At 51.3% G+C, this 21872-nt stretch overlaps 1 protein-coding gene across 1 annotated transcript in view; it reads left to right on the top strand.

The window, feature by feature from the left end:
* The window catches only part of LOC126068895 (regucalcin-like), a 48129-nt gene extending 26682 nt beyond the window's left edge, over positions 1–21447 (top strand). Inside the window, exons 6-8 of the mRNA XM_049871581.1 lie at positions 19394–19525; positions 20505–20659; positions 21397–21447. Of these exons, the coding sequence (XP_049727538.1) occupies positions 19394–19525; positions 20505–20659; positions 21397–21447 (338 nt within the window). The remainder of the gene's footprint in view (positions 1–19393; positions 19526–20504; positions 20660–21396) is intronic.
* Positions 21448–21872: the final 425 nt, after the last annotated feature.

Below are 21872 nucleotides of genomic sequence, written 5' to 3'. Positions count from 1 at the left end.
GGGCAGACTAGGCCATCTGAAGGACTGTGGTCTTTAGTGTCTGAGGTCCTAGCAGACTAGGCCATCTGGAGGACTGTGCTCTTTAGTGTGTGAGGTCTTGGGCAGACTAGGCCATCTGAAGGACTGTGGTCTTTAGTGTCTGAGGTCCTAGCAGACTAGGCCATCTGGAGGACTGTGCTCTATAGTGTGTGAGGTCTTGGGCAGACTAGGCCATCTGGAGGACTGTGCTCTTTAGTGTGTGAGGTCTTGGGCAGACTAGGCCATCTGAAGGACTGCGGTCTTTAGTGTCTGAGGTCCTAGCAGACTAGGCCATCTGGAGGACTGTGCTCTTTAGTGTGTGAGGTCTTGGGCAGACTAGGCCATCTGAAGGACTGTGGTCTTTAGTGTCTGAGGTCCTAGCAGACTAGGCCATCTGGAGGACTGTGCTCTTCAGTGTGTGAGGTCTTGGGCAGACTAGGCCATCTGGAGGACTGTGCTCTTTAGTGTGTGAGGTCTTGGGCAGACTAGGCCATCTGAAGGACTGTGGTCTTTAGTGTCTGAGGTCCTAGCAGACTAGGCCATCTGGAGGACTGTGCTCTTTAGTGTGTGAGGTCTTGGGCAGACTAGGCCATCTGGAGGACTGTGCTCTTTAGTGTGTGAGGTCTTGGGCAGACTAGGCCATCTGGAGGACTGTGCTCTTTAGTGTGTGAGGTCTTGGGCAGACTTGGCCGTCTGCAGGACTGCGGTCTTTAGTGTCTGAGGTCCTAGCAGACTAGGCCATCTGGAGGACTGTGCTCTTTAGTGTGTGAGGTCTTGGGCAGACTAGGCCATCTGGAGGACTGTGCTCTTTAGTGTGTGAGGTCTTGGGCAGACTAGGCCATCTGGAGGACTGTGCTCTTTAGTGTGTGAGGTCTTGGGCAGACTAGGCCATCTGAAGGACTGTGGTCTTTAGTGTCCGAGGTCCTAGCAGACTAGGCCATCTGGAGGACTGTGCTCTTTAGTGTGTGAGGTCTTGGGCAGACTAGGCCATCTGAAGGACTGTGGTCTTTAGTGTCTGAGGTCCTAGCAGACTAGGCCATCTGGAGGACTGTGCTCTTTAGTGTGTGAGGTCTTGGGCAGACTAGGCCATCTGGAGGACTGTGCTCTTTAGTGTGTGAGGTCTTGGGCAGACTAGGCCATCTGAAGGACTGTGGTCTTTAGTGTCTGAGGTCCTAGCAGACTAGGCCATCTGGAGGACTGTGCTCTTTAGTGTGTGAGGTCTTGGGCAGACTAGGCCATCTGGAGGACTGTGCTCTTTAGTGTGTGAGGTCTTGGGCAGACTAGGCCATCTGGAGGACTGTGCTCTTTAGTGTGTGAGGTCTTGGGCAGACTAGGCCATCTGGAGGACTGTGCTCTTTAGTGTGTGAGGTCTTGGGCAGACTAGGCCATCTGAAGGACTGTGGTCTTTAGTGTCTGAGGTCCTAGCAGACTAGGCCATCTGGAGGACTGTGCTCTTTAGTGTGTGAGGTCTTGGGCAGACTAGGCCATCTGAAGGACTGTGGTCTTTAGTGTCTGAGGTCCTAGCAGACTAGGCCATCTGGAGGACTGTGCTCTTTAGTGTGTGAGGTCTTGGGCAGACTAGGCCATCTGGAGGACTGTGCTCTTTAGTGTGTGAGGTCTTGGGCAGACTTGGCCGTCTGCAGGACTGCGGTCTTTAGTGTCTGAGGTCCTAGCAGACTAGGCCATCTGGAGGACTGTGCTCTTTAGTGTGTGAGGTCTTGGGCAGACTAGGCCATCTGAAGGACTGTGGTCTTTAGTGTCTGAGGTCCTAGCAGACTAGGCCATCTGGAGGACTGTGCTCTTTAGTGTGTGAGGTCTTGGGCAGACTAGGCCATCTGAAGGACTGTGGTCTTTAGTGTCTGAGGTCCTAGCAGACTAGGCCATCTGGAGGACTGTGCTCTTTAGTGTGTGAGGTCTTGGGCAGACTAGGCCATCTGGAGGACTGTGCTCTTTAGTGTGTGAGGTCTTGGGCAGACTAGGCCATCTGAAGGACTGTGGTCTTTAGTGTCTGAGGTCCTAGCAGACTAGGCCATCTGGAGGACTGTGCTCTTTAGTGTGTGAGGTCTTGGGCAGACTAGGCCATCTGGAGGACTGTGCTCTTTAGTGTGTGAGGTCTTGGGCAGACTAGGCCATCTGGAGGACTGTGCTCTTTAGTGTGTGAGGTCTTGGGCAGACTAGGCCATCTGGAGGACTGTGCTCTTTAGTGTGTGAGGTCTTGGGCAGACTAGGCCATCTGAAGGACTGTGGTCTTTAGTGTCTGAGGTCCTAGCAGACTAGGCCATCTGGAGGACTGTGCTCTTTAGTGTGTGAGGTCTTGGGCAGACTAGGCCATCTGAAGGACTGTGGTCTTTAGTGTCTGAGGTCCTAGCAGACTAGGCCATCTGGAGGACTGTGCTCTTTAGTGTGTGAGGTCTTGGGCAGACTAGGCCATCTGGAGGACTGTGCTCTTTAGTGTGTGAGGTCTTGGGCAGACCAGGCCATCTGAAGGACTGTGGTCTTTAGTGTCTGAGGTCCTAGCAGACTAGGCCATCTGGAGGACTGTGCTCTTTAGTGTGTGAGGTCTTGGGCAGACTTGGCCGTCTGCAGGACTGCGGTCTTTAGTGTCTGAGGTCCTAGCAGACTAGGCCATCTGGAGGACTGTGCTCTTTAGTGTGTGAGGTCTTGGGCAGACTAGGCCATCTGGAGGACTGTGCTCTTTAGTGTGTGAGGTCTTGGGCAGACTTGGCCGTCTGCAGGACTGCGGTCTTTAGTGTCTGAGGTCCTAGCAGACTAGGCCATCTGGAGGACTGTGCTCTTTAGTGTGTGAGGTCTTGGGCAGACTAGGCCATCTGAAGGACTGTGGTCTTTAGTGTCTGAGGTCCTAGCAGACTAGGCCATCTGGAGGACTGTGCTCTTTAGTGTGTGAGGTCTTGGGCATACTAGGCCATCTGAAGGACTGTGGTCTTTAGTGTCTGAGGTCCTAGCAGACTAGGCCATCTGGAGGACTGTGCTCTTTAGTGTGTGAGGTCTTGGGCAGACTAGGCCATCTGGAGGACTGTGCTCTTTAGTGTGTGAGGTCTTGGGCAGACTAGGCCATCTGAAGGACTGTGGTCTTTAGTGTCTGAGGTCCTAGCAGACTAGGCCATCTGGAGGACTGTGCTCTTTAGTGTGTGAGGTCTTGGGCAGACTAGGCCATCTGGAGGACTGTGCTCTTTAGTGTGTGAGGTCTTGGGCAGACTAGGCCATCTGGAGGACTGTGCTCTTTAGTGTGTGAGGTCTTGGGCAGACTAGGCCATCTGGAGGACTGTGCTCTTTAGTGTGTGAGGTCTTGGGCAGACTAGGCCATCTGAAGGACTGTGGTCTTTAGTGTCTGAGGTCCTAGCAGACTAGGCCATCTGGAGGACTGTGCTCTTTAGTGTGTGAGGTCTTGGGCAGACTAGGCCATCTGAAGGACTGTGGTCTTTAGTGTCTGAGGTCCTAGCAGAATAGGCCATCTGGAGGACTGTGCTCTTTAGTGTGTGAGGTCTTGGGCAGACTAGGCCATCTGGAGGACTGTGCTCTTTAGTGTGTGAGGTCTTGGGCAGACTAGGCCATCTGAAGGACTGTGGTCTTTAGTGTCTGAGGTCCTAGCAGACTAGGCCATCTGGAGGACTGTGCTCTTTAGTGTGTGAGGTCTTGGGCAGACTAGGCCATCTGGAGGACTGTGCTCTTTAGTGTGTGAGGTCTTGGGCAGACTTGGCCGTCTGCAGGACTGCGGTCTTTAGTGTCTGAGGTCCTAGCAGACTAGGCCATCTGGAGGACTGTGCTCTTCAGTGTGTGAGGTCTTGGGCAGACTAGGCCATCTGGAGGACTGTGCTCTTTAGTGTGTGAGGTCTTGGGCAGACTAGGCCATCTGAAGGACTGTGGTCTTTAGTGTCTGAGGTCCTAGCAGACTAGGACATCTGGAGGACTGTGGTCTTTAGTGTCTGAGGTCCTAGCAGACTAGGCCATCTGGAGGACTGTGCTCTTCAGTGTGTGAGGTCTTGGGCAGACTAGGCCATCTGGAGGACTGTGCTCTTTAGTGTGTGAGGTCTTGGGCAGACTAGGCCATCTGAAGGACTGTGGTCTTTAGTGTCTGAGGTCCTAGTAGACTAGGCCATCTGGAGGACTGTGCTCTTCAGTGTGTGAGGTCTTGGGCAGACTAGGCCATCTGGAGGACTGTGCTCTTTAGTGTGTGAGGTCTTGGGCAGACTAGGCCATCTGAAGGACTGTGGTCTTTAGTGTGTGAGGTCCTAGCAGACTAGGCCATCTGGAGGACTGTGGTCTTTAGTGTCTGAGGTCCTAGCAGACTAGGCCATCTGGAGGACTGTGCTCTTCAGTGTGTGAGGTCTTGGGCAGACTAGGCCATCTGGAGGACTGTGCTCTTTAGTGTGTGAGGTCTTGGGCAGACTAGGCCATCTGAAGGACTGTGGTCTTTAGTGTCTGAGGTCCTAGCAGACTAGGCCATCTGGAGGACTGTGCTCTTTAGTGTGTGAGGTCTTGGGCAGACTAGGCCATCTGGAGGACTGTGCTCTTTAGTGTGTGAGGTCTTGGGCAGACTAGGCCATCTGAAGGACTGTGGTCTTTAGTGTCTGAGGTCCTAGCAGACTAGGCCATCTGGAGGACTGTGCTCTTTAGTGTCTGAGGTCCTAGCAGACTAGGCCATCTGGAGGACTGTGCTCTTTAGTGTGTGAGGTCTTGGGCAGACTAGGCCATCTGGAGGACTGTGCTCTTTAGTGTGTGAGGTCTTGGGCAGACTAGGCCATCTGAAGGACTGTGGTCTTTAGTGTCTGAGGTCCTAGCAGACTAGGCCATCTGGAGGACTGTGCTCTTTAGTGTGTGAGGTCTTGGGCAGACTAGGCCATCTGAAGGACTGTGGTCTTTAGTGTCTGAGGTCCTAGCAGACTAGGCCATCTGGAGGACTGTGCTCTATAGTGTGTGAGGTCTTGGGCAGACTAGGCCATCTGGAGGACTGTGCTCTTTAGTGTGTGAGGTCTTGGGCAGACTAGGCCATCTGAAGGACTGCGGTCTTTAGTGTCTGAGGTCCTAGCAGACTAGGCCATCTGGAGGACTGTGCTCTTTAGTGTGTGAGGTCTTGGGCAGACTAGGCCATCTGAAGGACTGTGGTCTTTAGTGTCTGAGGTCCTAGCAGACTAGGCCATCTGGAGGACTGTGCTCTTCAGTGTGTGAGGTCTTGGGCAGACTAGGCCATCTGGAGGACTGTGCTCTTTAGTGTGTGAGGTCTTGGGCAGACTAGGCCATCTGAAGGACTGTGGTCTTTAGTGTCTGAGGTCCTAGCAGACTAGGCCATCTGGAGGACTGTGCTCTTTAGTGTGTGAGGTCTTGGGCAGACTAGGCCATCTGGAGGACTGTGCTCTTTAGTGTGTGAGGTCTTGGGCAGACTAGGCCATCTGGAGGACTGTGCTCTTTAGTGTGTGAGGTCTTGGGCAGACTTGGCCGTCTGCAGGACTGCGGTCTTTAGTGTCTGAGGTCCTAGCAGACTAGGCCATCTGGAGGACTGTGCTCTTTAGTGTGTGAGGTCTTGGGCAGACTAGGCCATCTGGAGGACTGTGCTCTTTAGTGTGTGAGGTCTTGGGCAGACTAGGCCATCTGGAGGACTGTGCTCTTTAGTGTGTGAGGTCTTGGGCAGACTAGGCCATCTGAAGGACTGTGGTCTTTAGTGTCCGAGGTCCTAGCAGACTAGGCCATCTGGAGGACTGTGCTCTTTAGTGTGTGAGGTCTTGGGCAGACTAGGCCATCTGGAGGACTGTGCTCTTTAGTGTGTGAGGTCTTGGGCAGACTAGGCCATCTGGAGGACTGTGCTCTTTAGTGTGTGAGGTCTTGGGCAGACTAGGCCATCTGGAGGACTGTGCTCTTTAGTGTGTGAGGTCTTGGGCAGACTAGGCCATCTGAAGGACTGTGGTCTTTAGTGTCTGAGGTCCTAGCAGACTAGGCCATCTGGAGGACTGTGCTCTTTAGTGTCTGAGGTCTTGGGCAGACTAGGCCATCTGAAGGACTGTGGTCTTTAGTGTCTGAGGTCCTAGCAGACTAGGCCATCTGGAGGACTGTGCTCTTTAGTGTGTGAGGTCTTGGGCAGACTAGGCCATCTGGAGGACTGTGCTCTTTAGTGTGTGAGGTCTTGGGCAGACTAGGCCATCTGAAGGACTGTGGTCTTTAGTGTCTGAGGTCCTAGCAGACTAGGCCATCTGGAGGACTGTGCTCTTTAGTGTGTGAGGTCTTGGGCAGACTAGGCCATCTGGAGGACTGTGCTCTTTAGTGTGTGAGGTCTTGGGCAGACTTGGCCATCTGAAGGACTGTGCTCTCTAGTGTCTGAGGTCCTAGCAGACTAGGCCATCTGGAGGACTGTGCTCTTTAGTGTGTGAGGTCTTGGGCAGACTTGGCCGTCTGCAGGACTGCGGTCTTTAGTGTCTGAGGTCCTAGCAGACTAGGCCATCTGGAGGACTGTGCTCTTCAGTGTGTGAGGTCTTGGGCAGACTAGGCCATCTGGAGGACTGTGCTCTTTAGTGTGTGAGGTCTTGGGCAGACTTGGCCGTCTGCAGGACTGCGGTCTTTAGTGTCTGAGGTCCAAGCAGACTAGGCCATCTGGAGGACTGTGCTCTTTAGTGTGTGAGGTCTTGGGCAGACTAGGCCATCTGGAGGACTGTGCTCTTTAGTGTGTGAGGTCTTGGGCAGACTTGGCCGTCTGCAGGACTGCGGTCTTTAGTGTCTGAGGTCCTAGCAGACTAGGCCATCTGGAGGACTGTGCTCTTTAGTGTGTGAGGTCTTGGGCAGACTAGGCCATCTGAAGGACTGTGGTCTTTAGTGTCTGAGGTCCTAGCAGACTAGGCCATCTGGAGGACTGTGCTCTTTAGTGTGTGAGGTCTTGGGCAGACTAGGCCATCTGAAGGACTGTGGTCTTTAGTGTCTGAGGTCCTAGCAGACTAGGCCATCTGGAGGACTGTGCTCTTTAGTGTGTGAGGTCTTGGGCAGACTAGGCCATCTGGAGGACTGTGCTCTTTAGTGTGTGAGGTCTTGGGCAGACTAGGCCATCTGAAGGACTGTGGTCTTTAGTGTCTGAGGTCCTAGCAGACTAGGCCATCTGGAGGACTGTGCTCTTTAGTGTGTGAGGTCTTGGGCAGACTAGGCCATCTGGAGGACTGTGCTCTTTAGTGTGTGAGGTCTTGGGCAGACTAGGCCATCTGGAGGACTGTGCTCTTTAGTGTGTGAGGTCTTGGGCAGACTAGGCCATCTGGAGGACTGTGCTCTTTAGTGTGTGAGGTCTTGGGCAGACTAGGCCATCTGAAGGACTGTGGTCTTTAGTGTCTGAGGTCCTAGCAGACTAGGCCATCTGGAGGACTGTGCTCTTTAGTGTGTGAGGTCTTGGGCAGACTAGGCCATCTGAAGGACTGTGGTCTTTAGTGTCTGAGGTCCTAGCAGACTAGGCCATCTGGAGGACTGTGCTCTTTAGTGTGTGAGGTCTTGGGCAGACTAGGCCATCTGGAGGACTGTGCTCTTTAGTGTGTGAGGTCTTGGGCAGACTTGGCCGTCTGCAGGACTGCGGTCTTTAGTGTCTGAGGTCCTAGCAGACTAGGCCATCTGGAGGACTGTGCTCTTTAGTGTGTGAGGTCTTGGGCAGACTAGGCCATCTGAAGGACTGTGGTCTTTAGTGTCTGAGGTCCTAGCAGACTAGGCCATCTGGAGGACTGTGCTCTTTAGTGTGTGAGGTCTTGGGCAGACTAGGCCATCTGAAGGACTGTGGTCTTTAGTGTCTGAGGTCCTAGCAGACTAGGCCATCTGGAGGACTGTGCTCTTTAGTGTGTGAGGTCTTGGGCAGACTAGGCCATCTGGAGGACTGTGCTCTTTAGTGTGTGAGGTCTTGGGCAGACTAGGCCATCTGAAGGACTGTGGTCTTTAGTGTCTGAGGTCCTAGCAGACTAGGCCATCTGGAGGACTGTGCTCTTTAGTGTGTGAGGTCTTGGGCAGACTAGGCCATCTGGAGGACTGTGCTCTTTAGTGTGTGAGGTCTTGGGCAGACTAGGCCATCTGGAGGACTGTGCTCTTTAGTGTGTGAGGTCTTGGGCAGACTAGGCCATCTGGAGGACTGTGCTCTTTAGTGTGTGAGGTCTTGGGCAGACTTGGCCGTCTGCAGGACTGCGGTCTTTAGTGTCTGAGGTCCAAGCAGACTAGGCCATCTGGAGGACTGTGCTCTTTAGTGTGTGAGGTCTTGGGCAGACTAGGCCATCTGGAGGACTGTGCTCTTTAGTGTGTGAGGTCTTGGGCAGACTTGGCCGTCTGCAGGACTGCGGTCTTTAGTGTCTGAGGTCCTAGCAGACTAGGCCATCTGGAGGACTGTGCTCTTTAGTGTGTGAGGTCTTGGGCAGACTAGGCCATCTGAAGGACTGTGGTCTTTAGTGTCTGAGGTCCTAGCAGACTAGGCCATCTGGAGGACTGTGCTCTTTAGTGTGTGAGGTCTTGGGCAGACTAGGCCATCTGAAGGACTGTGGTCTTTAGTGTCTGAGGTCCTAGCAGACTAGGCCATCTGGAGGACTGTGCTCTTTAGTGTGTGAGGTCTTGGGCAGACTAGGCCATCTGGAGGACTGTGCTCTTTAGTGTGTGAGGTCTTGGGCAGACTAGGCCATCTGAAGGACTGTGGTCTTTAGTGTCTGAGGTCCTAGCAGACTAGGCCATCTGGAGGACTGTGCTCTTTAGTGTGTGAGGTCTTGGGCAGACTAGGCCATCTGGAGGACTGTGCTCTTTAGTGTGTGAGGTCTTGGGCAGACTAGGCCATCTGGAGGACTGTGCTCTTTAGTGTGTGAGGTCTTGGGCAGACTAGGCCATCTGGAGGACTGTGCTCTTTAGTGTGTGAGGTCTTGGGCAGACTAGGCCATCTGAAGGACTGTGGTCTTTAGTGTCTGAGGTCCTAGCAGACTAGGCCATCTGGAGGACTGTGCTCTTTAGTGTGTGAGGTCTTGGGCAGACTAGGCCATCTGAAGGACTGTGGTCTTTAGTGTCTGAGGTCCTAGCAGACTAGGCCATCTGGAGGACTGTGCTCTTTAGTGTGTGAGGTCTTGGGCAGACTAGGCCATCTGGAGGACTGTGCTCTTTAGTGTGTGAGGTCTTGGGCAGACTTGGCCGTCTGCAGGACTGCGGTCTTTAGTGTCTGAGGTCCTAGCAGACTAGGCCATCTGGAGGACTGTGCTCTTTAGTGTGTGAGGTCTTGGGCAGACTAGGCCATCTGAAGGACTGTGGTCTTTAGTGTCTGAGGTCCTAGCAGACTAGGCCATCTGGAGGACTGTGCTCTTTAGTGTGTGAGGTCTTGGGCAGACTAGGCCATCTGAAGGACTGTGGTCTTTAGTGTCTGAGGTCCTAGCAGACTAGGCCATCTGGAGGACTGTGCTCTTTAGTGTGTGAGGTCTTGGGCAGACTAGGCCATCTGGAGGACTGTGCTCTTTAGTGTGTGAGGTCTTGGGCAGACTAGGCCATCTGAAGGACTGTGGTCTTTAGTGTCTGAGGTCCTAGCAGACTAGGCCATCTGGAGGACTGTGCTCTTTAGTGTGTGAGGTCTTGGGCAGACTAGGCCATCTGGAGGACTGTGCTCTTTAGTGTGTGAGGTCTTGGGCAGACTAGGCCATCTGGAGGACTGTGCTCTTTAGTGTGTGAGGTCTTGGGCAGACTAGGCCATCTGGAGGACTGTGCTCTTTAGTGTGTGAGGTCTTGGGCAGACTAGGCCATCTGAAGGACTGTGGTCTTTAGTGTCTGAGGTCCTAGCAGACTAGGCCATCTGGAGGACTGTGCTCTTTAGTGTGTGAGGTCTTGGGCAGACTAGGCCATCTGAAGGACTGTGGTCTTTAGTGTCTGAGGTCCTAGCAGACTAGGCCATCTGGAGGACTGTGCTCTTTAGTGTGTGAGGTCTTGGGCAGACTAGGCCATCTGGAGGACTGTGCTCTTTAGTGTGTGAGGTCTTGGGCAGACTAGGCCATCTGAAGGACTGTGGTCTTTAGTGTCTGAGGTCCTAGCAGACTAGGCCATCTGGAGGACTGTGCTCTTTAGTGTGTGAGGTCTTGGGCAGACTTGGCCGTCTGCAGGACTGCGGTCTTTAGTGTCTGAGGTCCTAGCAGACTAGGCCATCTGGAGGACTGTGCTCTTTAGTGTGTGAGGTCTTGGGCAGACTAGGCCATCTGGAGGACTGTGCTCTTTAGTGTGTGAGGTCTTGGGCAGACTTGGCCGTCTGCAGGACTGCGGTCTTTAGTGTCTGAGGTCCTAGCAGACTAGGCCATCTGGAGGACTGTGCTCTTTAGTGTGTGAGGTCTTGGGCAGACTAGGCCATCTGAAGGACTGTGGTCTTTAGTGTCTGAGGTCCTAGCAGACTAGGCCATCTGGAGGACTGTGCTCTTTAGTGTGTGAGGTCTTGGGCAGACTAGGCCATCTGAAGGACTGTGGTCTTTAGTGTCTGAGGTCCTAGCAGACTAGGCCATCTGGAGGACTGTGCTCTTTAGTGTGTGAGGTCTTGGGCAGACTAGGCCATCTGGAGGACTGTGCTCTTTAGTGTGTGAGGTCTTGGGCAGACTAGGCCATCTGAAGGACTGTGGTCTTTAGTGTCTGAGGTCCTAGCAGACTAGGCCATCTGGAGGACTGTGCTCTTTAGTGTGTGAGGTCTTGGGCAGACTAGGCCATCTGGAGGACTGTGCTCTTTAGTGTGTGAGGTCTTGGGCAGACTAGGCCATCTGGAGGACTGTGCTCTTTAGTGTGTGAGGTCTTGGGCAGACTAGGCCATCTGGAGGACTGTGCTCTTTAGTGTGTGAGGTCTTGGGCAGACTAGGCCATCTGAAGGACTGTGGTCTTTAGTGTCTGAGGTCCTAGCAGACTAGGCCATCTGGAGGACTGTGCTCTTTAGTGTGTGAGGTCTTGGGCAGACTAGGCCATCTGAAGGACTGTGGTCTTTAGTGTCTGAGGTCCTAGCAGACTAGGCCATCTGGAGGACTGTGCTCTTTAGTGTGTGAGGTCTTGGGCAGACTAGGCCATCTGGAGGACTGTGCTCTTTAGTGTGTGAGGTCTTGGGCAGACTAGGCCATCTGAAGGACTGTGGTCTTTAGTGTCTGAGGTCCTAGCAGACTAGGCCATCTGGAGGACTGTGCTCTTTAGTGTGTGAGGTCTTGGGCAGACTAGGCCATCTGGAGGACTGTGCTCTTTAGTGTGTGAGGTCTTGGGCAGACTTGGCCGTCTGCAGGACTGCGGTCTTTAGTGTCTGAGGTCCTAGCAGACTAGGCCATCTGGAGGACTGTGCTCTTCAGTGTGTGAGGTCTTGGGCAGACTAGGCCATCTGGAGGACTGTGCTCTTTAGTGTGTGAGGTCTTGGGCAGACTAGGCCATCTGAAGGACTGTGGTCTTTAGTGTCTGAGGTCCTAGCAGACTAGGCCATCTGGAGGACTGTGGTCTTTAGTGTCTGAGGTCCTAGCAGACTAGGCCATCTGGAGGACTGTGCTCTTCAGTGTGTGAGGTCTTGGGCAGACTAGGCCATCTGGAGGACTGTGCTCTTTAGTGTGTGAGGTCTTGGGCAGACTAGGCCATCTGAAGGACTGTGGTCTTTAGTGTCTGAGGTCCTAGTAGACTAGGCCATCTGGAGGACTGTGCTCTTCAGTGTGTGAGGTCTTGGGCAGACTAGGCCATCTGGAGGACTGTGCTCTTTAGTGTGTGAGTGCTGGGAGCCAGGCTGCAAGGGCGGCCCCTCTGCACCCACTGCCCCCAGCATAAACATTGAAGAATCCCTGAAAAGTCAGGAGGAGCCAGGCTGCAAGGGCAGCCCCTCTGCACCCACTGCCCCCAGCATAAACATTGAAGAATTCCTGAAAAGTCAGGAAGAGCCAGGCTGCAAGGGCGGCCCCTCTGCACCCACTGCCCCTAGCATAAACATCGAAGAATTCCTGAAAAGTCAGGAATATCTCTGTCATCTGTGTTATGTTTCTATTTCATTTTCAGCCTGTGTATAGCAGAATGTATAAGCATAAAATTCCATTATAGATTTAGGGACCTTTGGACGGGGGGCGTCCTACTCATAATCCCCTGGTGAAATCCTGGGTAGGGACAGCCCGTGTATTACTTGGGGGTCAACATGAAGTTGTCTTAGGGGAAAAACAAATAGCTCGACTATGGAAAATAAGAATAGGATGGTGAAATCCTGGTATTTACCAAGGCCCTTTTTGTGATTAAACCACCACCCACACATGACCCCATAAAAGTGGAAAAACAAAAGGCAGTGAGTTCTCTCAGCCAATCTCTCAGCCAATTACAGGTCAACTTTCTCGTCCACCCCGCTCACTGCTGCGCTTGACTGGTCTTTGGGTATAGAGATTGGGCTAATTGTCCTTGGCATAATCGTGGACAATATGACGTAACCCAAAGTGGCTGGGCTTCAGGAACTTGACCACCCTGGACAAGATGGACAAAGCCTATGTAACAATGATTTTGCAAAAAGATTAATTGTTATAAAAACTGTGGAAGGTATTGCAAGATTAAGCATAAGTGTAAAGCAATATGAAGTCAATTATTATTTTGTGTAAAAATATATCAACAAAATATTCTCTTCAATTAAACAAAAAACTCATTGTACTTGTGTATGTATGCGGAACTGTACTATGTGTCACTTGGAAAATTATGTCTCTGGGAAATAATGTTTATGATTATATCTTGTACTGCCCCTTTATTGATCATGCGATGTTATGCTTTTGTAAGCTTATGATATAAAAGACCATGTAAAAAATAAAGAGCAGAGCCTTCTTTTTCTGCAGAATGAAAATATAAGACACTCTACCGCTTCTTCTTTTTTCGCCGAACTCTACCCCTCCTCTGGTAACCCTGTTCATTGCTGAGGCTGGCCCCCGGCAACTGGCGCCCGAACAGGGACCTGAAGGACAAAACTTCCCCTTTGTGGATACCTGACAGACTCATCAGACATGCAAGACCCAAAACCCACCAAAAATCCTCCAACACTTCCTCCCTCACTGCTCACAAACCTAACACCTCCCACGACTCTTCTGAGAAACCTGTCTCTTGAAAATGCTCCATCTACACCCCCACCTTTGCCTGTCTCTAGTTCCTCCTCTTCATCTTCTACTCCACCCCCTCTCACTGACTTTATACAACCCTCTACAAACCTCAACAACTCTTCATCTCGAGACAAAGTGCGGTGGAGAAGCCGGAGACATACTCCCTATTCAAGAACCCATCAAACCATTGCGGCTGAGCCCCCAACTTGGGGCCAACTCAAAAAACTTACTCATCTGGCTCACACCTTAACCGTGGATCAACATATTCCCGTAAATGCGGGTACTCTTTTTGTGGCTATGCTCGCTATCATTTCCTGCCAGGTATGTGTTGTTACGGCTGATATACATTGGGCTTATGTCCCAAAACCTCCTATATTTCATCCCGTCACCTGGGAAGATCCTTCCCCCTCTGTATTTACTAATAATTCTGCATTACTGGGGGGCGAAACCATATTTTGGAACCCTCAGGGCTTTAATTCTAATTATTCCTATTCTGGTGTGTCAGATAATCCTCCTATTTGTATTCAATTAAGAAATTTGCAAAAAACTATCCCTGGCTGTATTCCTTTTGGCTTCAAATCAATGATTACTGACTCACCTAATGGAAATTAAAACCAACAGCCTTACAGATTATTATGGGCTCTACGCCTCATCCTTCCAGAAAAAACTGACTTTCTTAAAGGTATCCCAAAAGTACACACTCCTCTTTTTCCTACCTGTGATAAGTCGCCTCCTGAGGATTCTAAGAGCAATCAAGATTGGGCTATGATTGACCCTTCAAAAGGATTTCCTATTTGGAGAAATTGTATGTATAATTCACAAGTTGTATATGCTTTGCCTAAAATGTCTGCACGTCTTATTGATTGTAGTATTTTAAATCCTGAAGATGATTATCGTCTATTTTTACAATCAGCTCGATATCGTTTTAATTGGCAAGATACCTTAGTCCCTCTCCCACAAAAAGTTAATCGTTGGCATATAAATGGATGGGTTCCCCCTATTCTTTCTACCTTCACGGGTAACATACATCCATCTTTGTGGAGACTGGCAACTGCTGCTGGCAATGTCACTTTGTCCCGTCCTTTTAATAATGAGAGTTTTGATATTCAAGCTTGTGTACCTGCTTCATATGTGTTATTAATTAGCCGCAGCAATCACTCTAGTATTGTTATAGAAAACAAGAAAACACATTATGTTAGTTCTTGTGAAAATTGTATACTGACCAGTTGTATAAATCCTGCAATTCCTGTCGAAAGTATGATGATTTTACAACAGCCAAAATATATTATGATTCCTGTACATTTACAAGAAGATTGGTATGATGATTCAGGCCTAGAAGCCTTAAAACAAGCTTCTGCTATTTTATCTCGAGCCAAACGGTTTGTAGCAGCTTTAATACTGGGGATTTCCGCTCTCATAGCTTTAGCAACTTCTCTTTCACTTTCTGCTATGGCGTTAACACAACAGATTCATACTGCAAACTATGTAAATAATTTAAGTAAAAATATTACTTTAGCCTTAGCCACACAAGAAGCCATTGATAGAAAATTACAACAAGAAGTTAATGCCCTTGAAGAAGCAATTCTATATATAGGACAAGAAATCACTAATCTCAAAGTGCGACTTACTTTGAGATGCCATGTAAGTTTCAAATGGATTTGTGTTACTCCACTGCCTGTAAATACTACCATACATAATTGGGAAAAAATCAAAAATCATATCCAGGGCATATGGAATCATTCCGATTTGAGTTTTAATATTGACAAATTACATATGGAAATACAAGATATTATTACAAATGCAGAAAAAGATTTTTCCTCTTCTCAAACAGCTAAACAATTTATTGATTCCTTAAATTCCTTTATTCAAAAGCATAGTCTTAAAAACATTCTGTTAAACACGGGTATTTCTTTATGTTTATTCTTGATTTTGTTGTTCTTTCTTCCAGTCATCTTCCGAATCTTAAATCAAGCTATCCAAAAGGTGGCTTCAGATCTTCATCTGGCGAAATTAAAAAATAAAAAAGGGGGAGATGCTGGGAGCCAGGCTGCAAGGGCGGCCCCTCTGCACCCACTGCCCCCAGCATAAACATTGAAGAATCCCTGAAAAGTCAGGAGGAGCCAGGCTGCAAGGGCAGCCCCTCTGCACCCACTGCCCCCAGCATAAACATTGAAGAATTCCTGAAAAGTCAGGAAGAGCCAGGCTGCAAGGGCGGCCCCTCTGCACCCACTGCCCCTAGCATAAACATCGAAGAATTCCTGAAAAGTCAGGAATATCTCTGTCATCTGTGTTATGTTTCTATTTCATTTTCAGCCTGTGTATAGCAGAATGTATAAGCATAAAATTCCATTATAGATTTAGGGACCTTTGGACGGGGGGCGTCCTACTCATAATCCCCTGGTGAAATCCTGGGTAGGGACAGCCCGTGTATTACTTGGGGGTCAACATGAAGTTGTCTTAGGGGAAAAACAAATAGCTCGACTATGGAAAATAAGAATAGGATGGTGAAATCCTGGTATTTACCAAGGCCCTTTTTGTGATTAAACCACCACCCACACATGACCCCATAAAAGTGGAAAAACAAAAGGCAGTGAGTTCTCTCAGCCAATCTCTCAGCCAATTACAGGTCAACTTTCTCGTCCACCCCGCTCACTGCTGCGCTTGACTGGTCTTTGGGTATAGAGATTGGGCTAATTGTCCTTGGCATAATCGTGGACAATATGACGTAACCCAAAGTGGCTGGGCTTCAGGAACTTGACCACCCTGGACAAGATGGACAAAGCCTATGTAACAATGATTTTGCAAAAAGATTAATTGTTATAAAAACTGTGGAAGGTATTGCAAGATTAAGCATAAGTGTAAAGCAATATGAAGTCAATTATTATTTTGTGTAAAAATATATCAACAAAATATTCTCTTCAATTAAACAAAAAACTCATTGTACTTGTGTATGTATGCGGAACTGTACTATGTGTCACTTGGAAAATTATGTCTCTGGGAAATAATGTTTATGATTATATCTTGTACTGCCCCTTTATTGATCATGCGATGTTATGCTTTTGTAAGCTTATGATATAAAAGACCATGTAAAAAATAAAGAGCAGAGCCTTCTTTTTCTGCAGAATGAAAATATAAGACACTCTACCGCTTCTTCTTTTTTCGCCGAACTCTACCCCTCCTCTGGTAACCCTGTTCATTGCTGAGGCTGGCCCCCGGCATGTGAGGTCTTGGGCAGACTAGGCCATCTGAAGGACTGTGGTCTTTAGTGTGTGAGGTCCTAGCAGACTAGGCCATCTGGAGGACTGTGGTCTTTAGTGTCTGAGGTCCTAGCAGACTAGGCCATCTGGAGGACTGTGCTCTTCAGTGTGTGAGGTCTTGGGCAGACTAGGCCATCTGGAGGACTGTGCTCTTTAGTGTGTGAGGTCTTGGGCAGACTAGGCCATCTGAAGGACTGTGGTCTTTAGTGTCTGAGGTCCTAGCAGACTAGGCCATCTGGAGGACTGTGCTCTTCAGTGTGTGAGGTCTTGGGCAGACTAGGCCATCTGGAGGACTGTGCTCTTTAGTGTGTGAGGTCTTGGGCAGACTAGGCCATCTGAAGGACTGTGGTCTTTAGTGTCTGAGGTCCTAGCAGACTAGGCCATCTGGAGGACTGTGCTCTTTAGTGTCTGAGGTCCTAGCAGACTAGGCCATCTGGAGGACTGTGCTCTTTAGTGTGTGAGGTCTTGGGCAGACTAGGCCATCTGGAGGACTGTGCTCTTTAGTGTGTGAGGTCTTGGGCAGACTAGGCCATCTGAAGGACTGTGGTCTTTAGTGTCTGAGGTCCTAGCAGACTAGGCCATCTGGAGGACTGTGCTCTTTAGTGTGTGAGGTCTTGGGCAGACTAGGCCATCTGAAGGACTGTGGTCTTTAGTGTCTGAGGTCCTAGCAGACTAGGCCATCTGGAGGACTGTGCTCTATAGTGTGTGAGGTCTTGGGCAGACTAGGCCATCTGGAGGACTGTGCTCTTTAGTGTGTGAGGTCTTGGGCAGACTAGGCCATCTGAAGGACTGCGGTCTTTAGTGTCTGAGGTCCTAGCAGACTAGGCCATCTGGAGGACTGTGCTCTTTAGTGTGTGAGGTCTTGGGCAGACTAGGCCATCTGAAGGACTGTGGTCTTTAGTGTCTGAGGTCCTAGCAGACTAGGCCATCTGGAGGACTGTGCTCTTCAGTGTGTGAGGTCTTGGGCAGACTAGGCCATCTGGAGGACTGTGCTCTTTAGTGTGTGAGGTCTTGGGCAGACTAGGCCATCTGAAGGACTGTGGTCTTTAGTGTCTGAGGTCCTAGCAGACTAGGCCATCTGGAGGACTGTGCTCTTTAGTGTGTGAGGTCTTGGGCAGACTAGGCCATCTGGAGGACTGTGCTCTTTAGTGTGTGAGGTCTTGGGCAGACTAGGCCATCTGGAGGACTGTGCTCTTTAGTGTGTGAGGTCTTGGGCAGACTTGGCCGTCTGCAGGACTGCGGTCTTTAGTGTCTGAGGTCCTAGCAGACTAGGCCATCTGGAGGACTGTGCTCTTTAGTGTGTGAGGTCTTGGGCAGACTAGGCCATCTGGAGGACTGTGCTCTTTAGTGTGTGAGGTCTTGGGCAGACTAGGCCATCTGGAGGACTGTGCTCTTTAGTGTGTGAGGTCTTGGGCAGACTAGGCCATCTGAAGGACTGTGGTCTTTAGTGTCCGAGGTCCTAGCAGACTAGGCCATCTGGAGGACTGTGCTCTTTAGTGTGTGAGGTCTTGGGCAGACTAGGCCATCTGGAGGACTGTGCTCTTCAGTGTGTGAGGTCTTGGGCAGACTAGGCCATCTGGAGGACTGTGCTCTTTAGTGTGTGAGGTCTTGGGCAGACTAGGCCATCTGGAGGACTGTGCTCTTTAGTGTGTGAGGTCTTGGGCAGACTAGGCCATCTGAAGGACTGTGGTCTTTAGTGTCTGAGGTCCTAGCAGACTAGGCCATCTGGAGGACTGTGCTCTTTAGTGTGTGAGGTCTTGGGCAGACTAGGCCATCTGAAGGACTGTGGTCTTTAGTGTCTGAGGTCCTAGCAGACTAGGCCATCTGGAGGACTGTGCTCTTTAGTGTGTGAGGTCTTGGGCAGACTAGGCCATCTGGAGGACTGTGCTCTTTAGTGTGTGAGGTCTTGGGCAGACTAGGCCATCTGAAGGACTGTGGTCTTTAGTGTCTGAGGTCCTAGCAGACTAGGCCATCTGGAGGACTGTGCTCTTTAGTGTGTGAGGTCTTGGGCAGACTAGGCCATCTGGAGGACTGTGCTCTTTAGTGTGTGAGGTCTTGGGCAGACTTGGCCATCTGAAGGACTGTGCTCTCTAGTGTCTGAGGTCCTAGCAGACTAGGCCATCTGGAGGACTGTGCTCTTTAGTGTGTGAGGTCTTGGGCAGACTAGGCCATCTGAAGGACTGTGGTCTTTAGTGTCTGAGGTCCTAGCAGACTAGGCCATCTGGAGGACTGTGGTCTTTAGTGTCTGAGGTCCTAGCAGACTAGGCCATCTGGAGGACTGTGCTCTTCAGTGTGTGAGGTCTTGGGCAGACTAGGCCATCTGGAGGACTGTGCTCTTCAGTGTGTGAGGTCTTGGGCAGACTAGGCCATCTGGAGGACTGTGCTCTTTAGTGTGTGAGGTCTTGGGCAGACTTGGCCGTCTGCAGGACTGTGGTCTTTAGTGTCTGAGGTCTTGGCCGACTAGGCCATCTGCAGGACTGTACTGTTTAGTGTCTGAAATCCTGGCAGACTTGGCCATCTGCAGGACTGCGGTCTTTACTGTCTGACGTCCTGGCAGACTTGGCCATCTGCAGGACTGTGCTCTTTAGTGTCTGAGGTCTTGGCAGACTAGGCCATCTGCAGGACTCTGTTCTTTAGCGTGTAGATCTTGGGCAGAGTTGCCATCTTGGTGACTGTGCTGTTTAGCGTCTGAGGCCTTGGGCAGGCTTGACCATCTGGAGGACTGTGTTCTTTAGTGTCTGAAGTCCTGACAGATTTGGCTGTCTGGAGGACTGTGCTCCTTAGTGTCTAAGGTCTTGGGCAGACTTGGCCATCTGCAGGACTGTGCTCTTCAGTGTGTGAGGTCTTGGGCAGACTTGGCTGTCTGCAGGACTGTGCTCTCTAGCGTGTGAGGTCTTGGGCAGACTTGGCCATCTATAGGACTGTGCTCTTTAGCGTGTGAGGTCTGACCTAGCTCCAGTGATTGGACAGAGAAGGAAGTGCTGCATGTGCAGGGGGTCAGCATGGACACTTAGAATGGGTGTCGGGAGAAGACAGACACACAGACACTTCAGCTGGCCCCTCCGCCTCTCATTCCAGTGAACCCACGGCTGCTGCTCCAGCTGCAGGAGGGGGACGGCATGCCCGACGGGATGTGTGTGGACACCGAGGGGAGGCTCTGGGTGGCCTGCATCGACCGGGGAAGGGTCATCCATCTGGACCCTGAGACAGGTGAGTGGCACCACAGGGAGACTTGGGTGGCCTGTGTTGACGGGGGCAAGTCATCCACATGGACCCTAAGACAGGTGAGTGTCACTACCAGGAGGCTCAGGAGCCCTGCGTTGAGGGGGGATGGGCTATCTACCTGGACCCTGAGACTTGGGTGAGTGTCACCACAGATGAGTGTCACCATAGGGTGAGTGTCACCACGGGGAGGCTTGGGTGGCCTCTGTTGATGGGGGGTAGGTCATCCATCTGGACCCTGAGACATGCGAGCATCAGCCTAGGGAGGCTCTGGGTGGTCTGCATCTGTGAGGCTCGGTGGTCCACCTGGATCCTGAGACAAGTAGGTGAGCATCCACAATGGCAATGTGTGGGTGGAGTGGGATGGGGGAGAGGCTGGGAGAAGGAAGGAGCCTTGGTCAGGTTGGTGTGAAGGAAGGGAAGGAGGACAAGGGGGAGGCGAGGCCTCACCTCAAGATGAGTTTGAGCTGGGGTGGCTGTGGGTGGACAGATGTTTGAGGATGATTCTGGAATGCCATGGGGGGGAGGATAAAAGGGTCACAAAGCAGGAGTGCCCAAGGACCACTGCTCACTCCCAGTGGCCTGGCTAGGCAAGGGAGGGTGGAGGATGGGCCCAGAGAGGGTAAGGGATGGACAGGGAAGGCAGGGGGATGAGGGTTAGAGATGGCTGATGACCACGTAGGAGGCCCTAATGGGGAGGGAGGAGCAGAGTCCAGAGGGTCAGGGGTGCTGGGTCAGTGGGACCCCACTCTTGTCCAGGGGCAGGGGCCATTGGAGATGGTTTCTGCTAGGGGGAGGGGACTGAGGTGAGTGAAGGAGGGAGGACTGCCTCCTGGGGGAGTCCCTGAAGGTAATTCCCCCCTACCTCCAGGGACCCTGCTGTGAGCATGGACGTGCCTGTGAGGGGGCTGGGCAGGAGGGCAGGTATGGGGGCCACAGTTCCTGAAGGCAGTCTCCCCACCCCCAGGGACCGTGCTGCGGACAGTGAACATGCCTGTGTCCAGGGTCACCTCCTGCTGCTTTGGGGGGCCCCACTACTCTGACCTCTACGTGACCTCCGCCTCCGACGGCCTGAGTGACGAGCAGCTGTCCCGGGAGCCCCAGGCTGGATACATCTTCAAGGTGCTCTAGTGGGGAGGGGCAGTTCGTCTGTACCCCCAGGGAGCTTTGTGGCTTTGAGGTGGGCCGGGGGCCTCCTGAACCATCTGTGGGGCTGTGGGCAGAACCAGCGGTACGCAGGCAGAGGCGGGTGTCCGTCCGTTTACCTAAGGAAACAAGCACCTCAAACCTTTTCGAGCCCTGAGTGACGTACAAACTGTGTCTGTGATGTGTGGTCTTAAAGCAGGCGGAACTGCTGTGGCTTTACAAAACGACAACAAACAAACAAAAACACCACAAAGCAGGTGGCTTTAGAGAACAGAAACTTATTTTCTCACCATCCTGGAGGCTGGGAGTCCAAATCAGGGTATCAGCAGTGTCGATTCCTTCTGAGGCTCCGAGAAAGGAACCATCCCAGGCCGCTCTCCCCACTTCTGGTGGCTGCTTGCAGATGTACCTTCACCTGGTGGTCTTCCCTCTGTGTCTCTGGTCTTCTGTAACATAAACATGTTGAAAACATAACAACATCGTATGTCACTGACATAAGGGCAGGACCCACCTTACTCAGGTATAACCTCACGTTAACTGATAACATCTTCACACACTCATTTTCAAACAAGGTCACGTCCACAGGTGTAGGGGCTTCAGCGTGTCTTTTTGGGGGGACATAAATCCACCCGTAAGCGTGGTGAACACAGAGTGACACCCTCTGTTGGGATAGTCTTTGGTGCTGACCCTCAAGAACTCTGATTCCTCTGCAGGTAACTGGCCTTGGGTCGAAAGGTATCCCCTCACGCCCGTTCACCGGCTGAGCACAGGTCACGTCTACACGCAGCTTCAGGCCCAGAGGGGCTGGGCAAGATCGGGAGCGTTTGCATGGTTTCCCCATCACGGCGGCAGCGGGGGCTTCACAGCCAGATGGATAATAAAGCTGACCAGCTTTCCCAGTCAATGTCTGTCTCTCGCTGCTTTGGAGTTGCGCGTTAACCCAGCGCCATGGTCTCTGCCCCAAATCCCCCAGTGCCAGCTGTGCGTGGTGCACACCCCGTTTACAGTCTTCTGCGCCGTCCCAGCATGGCCCTAAATCGTCGGACAAGACTGATGCCCAGGGCTTCGTGCAAGTCATGGACAATTTTTTTTTAATTGTGATGAAATTCACCGAGCATAAAATCCACCCATTGAACGGGAAATTCGGTGCCACTGAGTCCATTCGCAGTGCTGTACAACCACGACCTCT

This window comes from Elephas maximus, chromosome X, assembly GCF_024166365.1.
Source record: "Elephas maximus indicus isolate mEleMax1 chromosome X, mEleMax1 primary haplotype, whole genome shotgun sequence".
Classification (NCBI taxonomy): Eukaryota; Metazoa; Chordata; class Mammalia; order Proboscidea; family Elephantidae; genus Elephas; species Elephas maximus.
This window is presented reverse-complemented; position numbering and strand designations above follow the sequence as displayed.